The 14,111-nt window shown below is 41.3% G+C and overlaps 1 protein-coding gene across 11 annotated transcripts in view; it reads right to left on the bottom strand.

Moving 5' to 3' along the window:
• The window catches only part of TRIM9 (tripartite motif containing 9), a 110,706-nt gene that overhangs the window by 32,580 nt on the left and 64,015 nt on the right, over positions 1–14,111 (bottom strand). For all 11 annotated transcript variants that reach the window (XM_045900837.3, XM_045900841.3, XM_045900839.3 and 8 more), the window contains exons 4-5: positions 2,673–2,783; positions 1,406–1,559 (exon numbers count right to left, since the gene is read on the bottom strand). In XM_045900837.3, coding sequence (XP_045756793.1) covers positions 1,406–1,559; positions 2,673–2,783 — 265 coding nt within the window. The remainder of the gene's footprint in view (positions 1–1,405; positions 1,560–2,672; positions 2,784–14,111) is intronic.

The raw sequence follows: 14,111 nt of genomic DNA on the forward strand, positions 1-14,111 counted from the left end.
AAAAGGAAGCATGTAGATTTTTCTTAAAAAACAAAAATTTTAAAGCACTAAATTCTAAGTCCTTTATGTGGCTGCTTAAATTGGGAGAAGCAAAGAGCAAATCAATTTCTTCAATTTTAAAAAAGATTAGAACATAACAAAATTACAGAAATGAAGAACAGATAGGTGGTTGCCAGGGACTGATGATGGCAGAGGGGAGGGATGTGGGTATGACTATATGACCATGATGGGATAGCATGAGGGAGGTCTCTATGGTGGTAGCTTGACTGCAGCCATGGTTAGATGACTCTACACACCTGACAAAATGGCACAGAGTGATACGTATACATTGTACCAATGTTAGTTAATTCCCGTGTGTGTGTGTGTTTTTTTTTAAGTGGGCTCCACGTTGGGTGTAGAACCCAATGTGGGGTTTGAACTCAAAACCCTGAGATCAAGACCTGAGCTGAGATCAAGACTCAGATGCTTAACCAACTGAGCCACCTAGGTGCCCTTAATTTCCTGGTTTTGATGTAAGATGATAGTTATGCAAGATGGAACCAATGATGGAAACTGGGCTAAGGGTAACTGGACCTCTCCTTACTATTTTTGCAACTTCCTGTGAATGTACAAATATTTCAAAATGAAGGTTAAAAAAAGAATATTTTTCCAATGGATATTACTTACACTGCCATGAAAAGATCGTTGCATGTTTGGTTTTTTATTTTTCTTTGAAAGAGTTATTTTCCTTAAGATAATTTTAGGTTCTTGCACTTCCCCCAGCCACCCAAAAAGTCTCAAAGAGATCTTGCATATCCCTTAATCACATAAATCACATTTAATTTTTAAAAAAGTTAAAATTTATTTCAAATCTTCATTTTCCTTCTGTAACCAGGCTTGCATTTTCCTAACCAGTATTGGCAAGTCAACTCTAATCCTCTCAAATTCCCACTGATTTATGCTCAACCATTTGCTCACCACCTATCCATGTGGAAGTAGTCATTTCAGTTCTGAACTGCCTTGATTTATATCAATATTTCTGGGTTACTTTCTGTAACAAGATTTTATTTATGTACAGTGATCTCCTTATCTTTTTTTATGTCAGCTATTCCCTGATGTTGGCTTGTGACATCTCTAAGACTCTTAAGGAGGCAAGCCTTGAGTTTATCTGGATTTATCTGGCTTTCTGAGAGGTAGGTCACATGGCTACAATGGTACGTTTCTATGTGATAAGCTAGGAGCCACTCCAGATTTTTGTACCATTAACCAGATGTGTATGTGCATTTACTTCCCCGCCTCTTAGGTGATTTATAAACCTGCTAGCTGCCTTTTGTTTGCTGCAATCTGGCACAAAGCCACAATCCTGCTTCAAGCATCAGTATCCACTCGGGATGTTGCTCTATTTGGGGGGGATGCAGGCACACACCTTTCATCTGCACGAAGTCGAGCTGGTGAATGGATTGCAGTAGAGGGCTGTTGTCCAGACTCAGGTCGAAGTCCGTGGTCATCCTGGGAGTGAGCGTGCCTTTCCCCCACTGGTCCTCAGTCAGGTGCACTCTCCTTATGAGGGCGTCAGAAATCTAATCACATCAAAGACCACAGCCTAAGAAATATAATACCGCACTGGACACAGAACCCTGCTCCTACACTCTCCAGGAGCATTACCAAACCACTTTGGGACTCACACCTTTCCTATCTCCATGTAGGCAGTGAGAAGCCTATTATGACAAGGGTCACCCGTGCAAATCTGGGTGCTTTCGTGAGTCGGAGGGAGCCACTATATAATTAGCAGCTGTAAAGTGCTCTAATAGATAAACCTGCCTATGCTAATAATATTTATGACTAATCAACTAAAAGCCAACAACATTAAATAATATTTTGGTGATCTGTTAATCCTAGTAGAACTAACAACCCTAAGTTTCTAATAGGAGGTGTGGGTATTTTGTCAACCCTTGGAAGGAGTTCTATAAAATAGTTTAGAGAGGCTGCATATGGTAATCTGTAAAAGTGGAATTTCTTACACTTTAAGCCTGTCATCTTCTGTATCACTTTATTCTTTGATAGAGAACTCTTCCATTTCTTATATTTAATCTCCCTTTGTCACTCTTGGCCAGTTGGATAAAACATGAATTGGAAGGAATCTATGTATTCCTTAATAAAATCTCCCTTAATCATTGAGATCAAAACATAAGTAAAATTCAGCTGACATCATCACATCTCATTAAAACAATCAACATTGAAAAAATCATGAGAAATCCAAGGAATGAAAAAACTTCAATTTGGGAAATCACTGGCCAGTAGGAACTGTCAAGAAGGTAGAAGCCTTGCATATTTAGACATTTCTAGCTGACAAAGCTGTCCAAGATATTAGTGGAAAGGGACCCAATTCTTAGGCAAGGCAGTAACTCTGCTTTGGAGGAACTTACAGGGAATTACATTTTCATGATTAAACATGAACAAAAACAAATTTTAAGAAGCCCATATACTTCTCAATCTTGTAGCACATGGTGGCAGAGACTTCCAGGAAGTTAGCAGAGTTTTGCTGGTGCCCACATATACATGGCAGCCTGAAAGTGGGTTCCATTGTGGAGGGACCCATGCTCAGCAAGGGCTGCTGGGAGTCTGGTTGTGGCGTTGTAGACTGAGTTTCATGGGACATTGAGAATCTGAAGTGGAAACTAGTTGACACTTACCTGCAAAAAGCCACTAGGATCATTTTCCTTAATGACCTCCAGGCAGTACTCCATGAGACCTGTGGTCTGGCGCAATTTCACTGTGCAGTGAGAGATCTGATCTCGAACCACCTACGATTGATGAGAGAACAGAACAGTCCAAAGTGGCACAGGGTGAAAAAGAAGCAAACTGTGGTGCTGAAGGAACATCTTCTTCAGGTTCCCCTTGCTCCCCATCTTCCAGGAAGCTGACACTGTGAGCTGTTCTAAGCGGGAGGTCATGGAGAGTCTACGAAGGAGCTGAGCAACCTGAGGTGTGGCTGCAGCTTCTGTTCTGCGAACAGTCACCCACCTGCTCCCACCCTGTGCCTCTCTTCTAAAGAGCAAACATCCCCATCTGAACCCAATTCCTTCTCATTCTGATTCTTCTTCCTGAGTGGGTGGTGGGATGGGGTTAGAGGTGAAACTTGCTGAAGACAATGAGCTGATGGCAAGGAAGCCAGACAAACATGAATGCAGAGTTAAGTTTTGAGTATAACCCACTTAGAAGCAGTCACTGCCTCATTTGGGAGAGCAGTTTTTTAAAAAACATTTTATTTACTTATTTAGAGAGACAACGAGAGAGAGAGACAGAATGAGCAGAGGAGTGGCAGAGGGAGAGGGAGAAGCAGACTCCCCACTGAGCGGGGAGCCCGACGCGGGGCTCGATCCCAGGCCCCTGAGATCATGACCTGAGCCGAAGGCAGACGCTTAACCCACTGAGCTACCCAGGTGCCCCTGGGAGAGCAGTTTTAAAGGCTCTCTATTTACCATGCTGTGAGTCTGCTTTAACCTAGAAAGGCATCTCTCTGAACATGCAGTTTCTGCCTCTGGGAAGTGTCAAACATATGACAGTCCTTGAAAAGTTTCTTTCTTCAAAGATTCATTTTCCATGTCCTCTGCTCAGTGACCCAAATCCTCAAGTAGTTTCTGAGGCTAGAGTTGAACAAGAGTTTTCTAGGAACCTCAGTTACTTACATCCTCGGTATTTATATTACTTTGTAAAAGCCTCAAAAATATCCAGCCTTCTGGATTTTATAAATAATAACTAAAATTGAGTTTTAATAATAATTATTGAAAAGCTTTTTCTTTTTTTTCCTTCTTTTCAGTTTTGATTATACATTTTCCATTAAAGATTATTATATCTACTTTCAAAAACAATTGGAAAACAGACCAAAAAAAGCAGTCATCTCATCACTCTAATGCAAATTTTTAAAGCATTTTGATATTTCCTTTTAGGTTTTATCCTTGCACTAGATATATTTATAGTTGCAATCATAATATGTGACAATTTTACCTCCTTCCCACTTAACACTATACCATAGGCATTTTACATGTTGCCACCATCAATAAGTGTTACTGGCTCCATAAATATCCCACTGAGTGGGTTATTGTAATTAAGTAACCATTCCTGTTCCTCTATTTTTGGACATTTAAATTCCTCCTAATTTTTTTTTTTTTAAGATTTTATTTATTTATTTGAGAGAGAGATAGCGAGAGCAGGAACACAAGCAGGGGGAGTGGGAGAGGGAGAAGCAGGCTTCCCGTTGAGCAGGGAGCCCAACCCCAGGACCCTGGGATCTTGACCTGAGCCGAAGGCAGACGCTCAACGACTGAGCCACCCAGGCGCCCTCCTCCTAATTTTTTTTGACAATTCATCCATTTATTATTGCTGGTGTCTGTTTCTAATTTTTGTTTTATTGTTATAAAATATACATAACAAAATTTATAATTTTAGCTATTTTTTAAAAAAGATTTTATTTATTTGAGAGAGAGAGACAGAGATAGTGAGAGAGATAGTGAGAGAGAGAGAGAGAGAGAGAGAACGAGCAGGGAGGAGAAGGAGAAGCAGGCTCCCTGCTGAGCAGGGAGGTGGATGTGGGACTCGATCCAGGACCCCGGGATCATGACCTGAGCCGAAGGCAGACACTTAACTGACTGAGCCACCCAGGTATCCCAACCTTAGCTATTTTTAATTAGATTATTCTGTGGCATTAAATACATTCATATTGTTGTGCAACTCTCATCACCATCCATTTCCAGAATTGTTTTCATCTTTCCAAACTAAAACTTTGCACCTATTAAACAATAACTCTCTATTCTCCCCTCCCCACTGGTCCCTGACGATGCCACCATTCTACTTTCTGTTTCTATGGATTTGACTACTCCAGGACTCTCATATAAGTGGAATCATATAGTATTTGTCTTTTTGTGACTGGCTTATTTCATTTAGCATAATGTCTTCAAGGTTTATCCACATTGTAGCTGATGTCAAAATTTCCTTCCTTTTTTTTTTTTTTAAGATTTATTTATTTTAGAGAGAGACAGAAAGCACGAGTGGGAGGGGCAAAGGGAGAGGGAGAGAGAAACACAAGCAGACTCCTTGCTCAGCACAGAGCCCAATGCAGGGCCTATGATCTGAGCTGAAACCAAGAGTCGGACTCTTAACTGATTTCACCACCCAGGCACCCCTGAATTTCCTGAATGATATTCCATTGTAGGTACAAAGCACATTTTGTTTATCCATTCATCCACTGAGGAACACTTGGGTTGCTTCTACCTTTAGCTATTGTGAATAAAGCTGTTATGAACATGGGTATACAAATATCTGTGAAAGTCCCTGTTTCACTTCTTTTGGGTATATACCCTGAAGTGGAATTGCTGGATCATATGGTAATCCTATTTTAGTTTTTTTGTGGAATCATCATACTGTTTTCCGTAGCAGCTGCACGGAAACATTTTATATTCCCATTAGCAATGCACAAGGGTTCCAACTTCTCCACATCCTCACCAACACTTATTACTATCTTTTAAAAAAAAAAAATAGCCATCCTAATGGGTGTGAAGTGGTATCTCATTGGGGTTTTGATTTGCATTTCCCTAATGACTAGTGATGCTGAGCATCTTTTCATATGCTTATTGGCCATTTGTATATCTCCTGTGGAGAAATGTCTATTCAAGTCCTTTGCCCATTTTTTAATTGGCTTGTTTGTTTTTTTGCTTTTGATGCACAAAATTTATAAATTTTCATGAAGCCCAATTTGTCTATCTTTTCCTTTGTTGCCTGTGTCTCTGGTGCAATATCCAAGAAATCACTGCCAAATCCAGTGTTGTGAAGCATTTGCCCTGTGTTTTCATCTAAGAGTTTTATAGTTTCAGTTCTTACATTTAGGTCGTTGGTCCATTTTGAGTTAATTTTTGTATATGGTGTTAGGTAATGGTCCAACTTCTTTCTTTGGCATGTGGATAGCCGGTTTTTCTGGTGTCATTTGTTGTAAAACTGCCCTTTCCCCATTGAATGGTCTTGCCACCCTTGTCAAAATCATACTGTTTTCATTATTGTAGCTTTGCAGTAAGTTATATAATCAGGAAGTGTGAGAACTCCAGTTTTGTCCTTTACACGATTGTTTTGGCTCTATGGAGTCTCCTAGTTTTTTTGACAGATGATTTGTTACCCCTTTTCCACTTTTAATAAAATTAAAATAAAAAAGTGTAGGATTTAAAATCTCTGTGTCAGAATTGGTGAAAGAAACCAACTTTGATGTGAAGATCGGTTTGTGATTTTGGCGGGGAGAGGGGAGATCAAATTTAAAATTCAGTGATTGACTTATTTTCTTCTGACATCTAGTATTCTATCAAACCACCATCCCTATTTGTTGGTCTGGGCTCATGGAATGCAAATTATTATTATTATTATTTTTAATAAAAAGTAAACAGGAAGATTAAGTTTCTGCTTCTTATGGAGAAAAAAACACAAATTACCCAAAAGCATAAAAAAAAATCCAGGACAGGTGACCTACAGCTAATATGCTACTCCTCTCTGCTATCTTAGGTGTAACTAAATTATTCCCAGAAAATGTTTTGATATTTTGGTAGCCAGTCCATCAACGCTTCTAGGTAGTAGAAGTCTCAGCAGTTGCCAATCACTATCCAAATGGCATCTGTCCTAGGACTGTGCATACATAACCGACTGGTGCTCAAGTCTGAAATAACAAGCACAGACTAGATCTGGGCCTTGTAACCCAAAGTGAGTCTGCTGTTGAGGCAAAATAGACATGAATTGTTGTGTTTATGTTCCAGAGCATTCAGATCAATGATAATTTTATGACCTAAATGTACTGAAATAAATACATTAATCAGGCCTCATAAAATTCTATGTTTGCTTCTCTAAATTTCCTTCTCAAGCAAGATTTATTTGATGCCGAAGGAACTGTGATTGTTGGAGCTCTCTGACTACTCTTAAGAAGCTTCACTGTAGTAAAGAGTTGGTGAGTTTCAGTGGGGGTTGGCCATTGGCTCCTGTATTCCATGGTTCAAGCTTCTTGGAAGGACTCAATATCCCTGAGTTCCTGGCTCTCGACTCCCACTGTTCCAACAATGGATTTTGGCCCATCTTTTTACATTTCAATCAACCATTTCACAATGCTCCCAGTAGCCTGTGATAAAAATCACTGCTAAAAATTAAACTACAAAGTTCCCAGAAGCAGCACTTTTGGGTGTGTTGTAACTGACGTCTAGTTTTTCTTTTCTTTTCTTTCCTTTTCTTTCTTTCTTTCCTTTTCTTTCTTTCTTTCTTTCTTTCTTTCTTTCTTTCTTTCTTTCTTTCTTTCTTTCTTTCTTTCTTTCTCTCTCTCTCTCTCTCCCTCCCTCCCTTTCTCCCTCTCTCTTTCTTTCTTTCTTTCTTTCTTTCTCTTTCTTTCTTTCTTTCTTTCTTTCTTTCTTTCTTTCTTTCTTTCTTTCTTCCTTCCTTCCTTCCTTCCTTCCTTCCTTCCTTCCTTCCTTCCTTCCTTCCTTCCTTCCTTCCTTCTTTCTTTCTTTCTTTCTTTCTTTCTTTCTTTCTTTCTTTCTTTCTTTCTTTCTTTCTTTCTTTCTTTCTTTCTTTCTTTCTTCCACAGAGAGAGACACAGTGAGAGAGGGAACACAAAACACAAGCAGGGGGAGTGGGAGAGGGAGAAGCAGGCTTCCTGCTGAAGATGCGGGGCTCGATCATGACCTGAGCCTAAGGCAGAGGCTTAAACGACTGAGGCACCCAGGTGCCCCTGACATCTAGTTTCTGAATTAATTTGGCAAGATTTCCCATCCTATGGAAATCAGCCAAATAATCAGATCTTTTAAGAGTATAAATATTTTTTCTCTAGTTGAGAGTTTTTTTATCAGCTCTCTTACTTGTTACCTTCCTCACTCTGTGTTATTTCTACTACTATTATTATTTATCTCATGTTATATTTTTTATGGAAAACAATTCCTAGGAAGCTAGGCCATGTCACTTTTCCCTTGAGTTCCACATTTCTGTGCAGTTGCTCTGATCTCCGGAGAAACCATGTTTGCAGCTGGCTGGAGTTAAGAGTTCCTTTTCCCAGGAAGGAAATGTGCAAGTTGCAAGAATGACACAAATAGGGACTGGGAAACAATCTTCCTGCTTTCATCTGCATTATGGCCTGAACCAGCTCTTTGGAGACAATGAATTAATCTTTAGTTCATAGTTTCAGAGAACGCTTTCACAATTTTATTAGCAGTCCCCATCTGTTCGGGATAGCAAGTCCTATTGATCACTTGAACGTTTTTATTTTGTTAAGTGGCAAATTTATTAAGGTCATTCCTTGGGTCAAGATATGTCACTGACACCTATTCGGAAAAGGTGAATTTGAGAATGGACTGTTGTGTCCCTCTGAGTGCTTAAATTTTTTCAGTAGTACAGAGTAATCCATGATAGCTTATATAAGTTTAAAATTTTGTTCTGCCTAATCACAACTACATTTCCCATCCCATCTCTAGTAGACCAATATCTTCCCTCCACTCAGCTCATGTAACACAACCAGCAGCAAGAATTGAAGTTAATCAAAGTGAATTTCATTATTTTATCCAACTTGACCTTGACACCCTTTATGTACCTCCATCCACCCCTCCATCTTACATGTGGCTCTTTAAAATTTTTTCTTTATTTATTCTTTTTAATAAATATATTTTTTTAAAACATATAATGTATTATTTGTTTCAGGGCACTGGATGTTAAATGCAAACAATGAATCCTGGAACACTACATCAAAAACTAAGGATGTAATGTATGGCAATTAACATAACATAGTAAAACAAACAAACAAACAAACAAATAAATAAATACTTTCACTCATACTATTTTCTCTCCTCATGGGATCTGCAGGGATACCACTAATGAATTTTTAGTCTAAGTAAACAGTAACATTCTCTCTCTTGTATTTCAGAAATTCTTTCTTGAGTATAATTTATACCTTCCCATCACAGCTTAAAACAGTTTCCCCTAAGTATAAGGTAGTCCTTTTTTTCTATGTAAGGTACAAGTACTCTTAAGATGCAGGCTTGAAGAATTTATTCTTCACAGGTCCTTTTGGTCAATGGGAGGAGTTTGTACATGTACCATTATTTCTTTTTTTTTTCTTTTTTAAGATTTTATTTATTTGACAGAGAGACACAGCGAGAGAGGGAACACAAGCAGGGGGAGTGGGAGAGGGAGAAGCAGGCTTCCCGCGGAGCAGGGAGCCCAATGTGGGGCTCCATCCCAGGACCTTGGGATCATGATCTGAGCCAAAGGCAGACACTTAACGACTGAGCCACCCAGGCACCCCCATGTACCATTATTTCTAAAGCAAGATGGCCAACTAATGTTTGTGAGTTATAGGTGAAGTGCTTTGGCCATGAGATTCATCTAGTAAAGTAACAAATTCTCTTGTTTTTTTTTTCCTAGAGTAGAATATTATCCCCTATATTATCATTATATTTACTGAAACTTAGAGGCATTTAAATTAAGGAAGAACATTTTTAATTTCTCACATGCCACCATTCCCCCACATGATGATAGGCAAATATTTCCCCCCTTCTCTTGATACCACTCTCTGTACTGTTATTAATTTACCCACATGTCAACTGATCATTTCAAAGACCAGTATTGAGGCTTTGAGTTTTTAATCAAGAAAAGGATACGTTAGCCCTATTGAATAAATAAAACATGTACCTGTTTTGAGGAAGGCTTGAGATTTTAACAGCAAAACTGAACTTTCCATTCCAAAAGTGTGAATGCCACCAAAAGCCTCATCAATAAACACTGAGTGGAATATGCAAAGCGTGCTCTTAGTGTGTAGAATACTACATCCCTGTACAGAGAAGTTGGTGAAGGAATACAAGTCATTTGGAGAGATACGCATATCGGTGTGGTCTACTCACACAGGAGAACATTTACAGTTTATCGTGGGCCACAGTAAAAGTGGTGCATACGACATGGTATTTTGTAGGCTGTGAGGTGCAGGGAGACACAGTAGGTTGCTCTTTCATCTTCGAAGTATGTGTTTAGTGCCCCCTGGAGGTAAGGAATGTCACTCATGTCTGAGTTGCTGCAAAGGGCCTTAAAGAAGGTCTGTGGCTGCCCTCCATTGGCATTGCCCAAGTGGGTAAAGAGGGTTCAGAAGAGCGTCCCCTAACTTTGGTGAGCTCCAGCTGTGTGCGGTGGCATCCTGGTGACTCCGTGGGCACCCGGGCATTCTGTCCTGTACCGTCCCTGTGTGACTTTTGCTCCTACGTAGTAGGAAGCAGAGGATCACAGCATTTGCCAAATGAATTCCCCATTAATGATAGCCTTATAATCAATAATAATTGTGGTTAAAATTTTAGAGTTGGCCTCCCAAGGGCAGTCAAAGGTTTCAAGTGTTCCAGTGCCTAATTTTTCCAAATGTCTTCATTGAAATGGATTTACAGAACTCATTACCAGTAGTTTTATTGGGTTTGAGCTGATTATTGGCTTAAATTTGTTGCTTTTTCTTTCTAATAATGGCTGTAGCCTGTCAAATCCTATCTAATTATTTAAAAAAAAATTGTAAGCTTGGATAGGTCTGTCTTCCACCCTCCCTCCCTCCCTCCCTCTCTCCCTCTTTCTTTCTTTCTTCCCCATCCCCCAGCCCAATCTGAATCAAAGGGTTACTAGCCTGTTTTGAGGCAATGGCAAAATAGCTTAAGTAAGCATTTGACAAGCCAATAATGTCCCTAGTGTAAATGTGTACTCTGACTGATATGCCATATAATTAATTTTTTTAATAAACATAATGGGAACATGACAGACAATACATGGTAAATAATAATAAAGACAATGATGACAATAGTGATAATGATTCTAACAAAACCCAACAGTACATTTGGGTTCAAAGTCAAACATTCTATATATAGTTACAATTGGGGTGTGGGGGTCCTCTGTAAAAATGAAAAGCTATAAAAAACAAGAAACTTTATCATTATCTTTTAGCATTCTTGCTAATTTTGTTGGTATGTTCTTTGGCCAACCACACATGGAAATTAAAGATTAGACTTTTTCAGAATATTTTTAATAACTATAACTTTTTTCCTTCCAGAGAATCTTAGAATTAAAAGGTAACCAAGAAGACTCCTGTCACCTTGTACTATTCAACATATGAATTTACTCTAAAATATTGGAGCAAATATACATTTAAGATGATTGTAGAATTATTTCAAATTCTGAGTGTTACATAAATAAAAATCATTCTCAGAAATGACATTTGTAAGTTTCCTGAGAAAAACATGGATCTCATTAATGGCATATGTAAGCATCATCACAAATTCCCTGTGCAGATCACAGACAGTGAGGATATTTTAAGACCTTACTCAGGTCAGGAAGGCCCAGGAAGAACGGTAACAAAACATATAGTTCAAACAAGATACCTGGGGGATCAGGTTTACTGTTCTTTTTGTGGGGATATTGCCCAAGTATTCCCAAACACGAATCAGTAATATTTCTTGAAAGCTCAAAAGCATTTTTCCCCTTCAGTAGCTTTCTGACATTTGATTAGTTCACTACATCCCCAAAATCGATATTTGTCTCCCAGTGTTGTTTTTTTCAAACCACAGAATAGTATTAAACATAATTTATATTTAAAATATTCTTAAAACATGGTCACAGCTCCATACATATATCTCAAAGCCTTTTTTTTTACTAACTTTAAAAATAGCTCACCAAACTTTGTGAATTATTTTATAGGATGATCAGTTAAAAATGCAAGCCACTTTCCTAGGTTTGGAGGCAATCACACCTGCGTATAGACTAATTCTACACCACTCTGGTATTCTGGTATTAATGGAAAATAAGCTCCTAGGAGCACTTCTTCGGTGTGCTGGGTGCCACCACATTTCCAGGCATTCTCTCTCAGTGCTAACAACATTTCCTGAGGACTGGGCTAAGTGCTTGGCAATGCTCTGTGAGGTGGTGACCATTCTTGGCCTGATTCTACCCGCAGGTGAAAGTAACTGAGCCAGAGACTTGCCCACAGTTAGAGACCTAGTGAGTGATAAAGTGTGTCCTCACATCCCGTTCTCTATGACACAGAAGCTGGGCTCTTCACCTTTCAGCTCTGGCTTGTCTCAGAACCAGAACCATCCAATCTGCTCAAGCAATCCGTGCTTTCAGAGAGGGGAATGAGGAGATTATAAAGACAGTCTTTATCCACACTCCCTTTCCAGCATCCCCAGCCTTTTGGATTGCTCAAGAAGAGAAAGTTGCCAGAAAAATACACACACAACTCTCCTCTTTGTCAGCGAAAAGCAGGCCCCGAGAGAACTCTGCCAAGGGGAGCGGAAGACCATAAGATTATCCCTGCCGGACTGTGAGTGATGGGTCAGCCAACAGAGACAGAAAGAAGTACTGTGCTTGGCAAGGGATGTCTATAAAAGGCCAGTCTTTTCTCACAAATCTGAGTAGCAACAGAAATGATAAGAAAGGGGAAAGGCAGGAGGAGAAAAGCAGAGGGAGGGAGAGAGACTTGGAGGCTGGCGTCCGCTTCTGGCGGTTTTTAGCAGTGACACACAATCCGCTGAAAACAGCAGAGAAACAAATCGCTCACGACAGAAGACAGAGCAGCTTTGCTGCCGTGGGGGACAACCAGCCACCTGCCTCTTGTTTCCATGGCCCTTCGGGATCTGGGGCAGGGCACTCCATGCTGGGCAGGGTGGGATAAGAGCAGGCAGCTGCCTCTGCTCCGAAGCCCCGGGCGCATCGGGGTGCCCCGCTCTGTGGCGGTCACCAGTACAGACAGACGGTCGCCGGACCTGGAGTCTTGGCAGTGAGGAGCAGCCGTTCCGGGGCGGTCTCTGCGCCCCCAGCACAGCCTATAACGGGTTCTCACACAGTCCCAGCCTGCAGGGATGGCACTAAGCGGGGCTCCTGGGGGCCCTCACGCCCCTCTCCTGCTGTTCGATATGGATAAATGATGCTTTCTCAATCTGCGCTTCCCTTTCTGTCCAGACCGCTGCCCTTAGGGCCCCCCACGCAGAAAACCTGCAGTGGCCGCCATAGGCGCCGTATGGCTGATCACAAATGGTTCACCGTGTTCTGTTTGAAGATACCAAGAAAGTGTCTGCAATGTCTTAAAAAAGAGTTTTCCACTGAGGAAAAGTTAACGTTTGGTGACTACATACGAAAATGGTTGGTCTGCTATCGAGAGGGAAAATCCAGCCGCCCAGCTCATTTCCTATAGGCGGTTGTGGTTTTACCTTAGAGAGCTCCGTGTGATTCAAGGGGTATTTGAGTTCCGCTGTCACAGTAAAGGTTTTAGGTTTCTGAAGGGTGTGAAATGAAGGGCTATAGGGGCCATCTGTTAGTAATGTCAGAGCAGGTGACGGAAACAGGTTTGAATCCGTTCTACGATGAACCGAAGAGGGTCTTCCAGTTTAGACCCACCACTAAGAAACAGTAATGGCATCTCTGGAAGGAGTGTTACCATCAGCAGCCTTGGTTTCCTGTCCAAACCAACAGGCTGAGGTTCTCAGAACATTAGAGCCCTGTGCACTTTTCTTGCCCAACTCCTGCGTCGGATTTAACTTCAAGCCGTGCAATTTTCTTCATCAGGGCATCTGCTGTGTGCCCAATCTGCGTGTGCCGCCTCTGCCTCCTCAGGGACGCTCAGAGAGCCGTGGCCCTGACTGAGCACCAGAGGGGGCCAGGCCAGCAGACTTCATCACGGGGCATAGCCCTCAGGAGTGCTTTCCGGCTTGGACCTTGTTATGCCTGCTCTGCCTCCTGCCTGGTGCAGTTCCACAGGCCCTCTCAGCGTGACACCTGAGGCAGGGGGGAAAGGTTTATATGCCAGCCACATCATTGCCCTGACTTTGGGGAAGGAAGAAGCAGGTGTTGGCCCTACCTGTGTTTGCAGCAGGTGGGTGGTGGAAGGGGGAGCCTCTGAGAGGAGGAAGCAAGATTGGGGTTTTCTTACTTTTGGAGAAAACTGTTACGTTTCCCTGGGGAGCAGTTGTTCCAGATCAGGCTGCCTGGCCCCCTGCCTTCTGGCAGCAGCCCCCCCCCCCCCCCCCCCAAAGCTCAGGGTCCCAGTGTGTGGCTGAGGCACACAGTAGAGTTGGAAGATTGGTGATTCTGCTGCTCAGGGCTCAGCA

Source organism: Mirounga angustirostris, unplaced genomic scaffold (assembly GCF_029215605.1).
Source record: "Mirounga angustirostris isolate CCGP_5_RB_7025 unplaced genomic scaffold, mMirAng1.0.hap1 SCAF_9, whole genome shotgun sequence".
Taxonomy (NCBI): Eukaryota; Metazoa; Chordata; class Mammalia; order Carnivora; family Phocidae; genus Mirounga; species Mirounga angustirostris.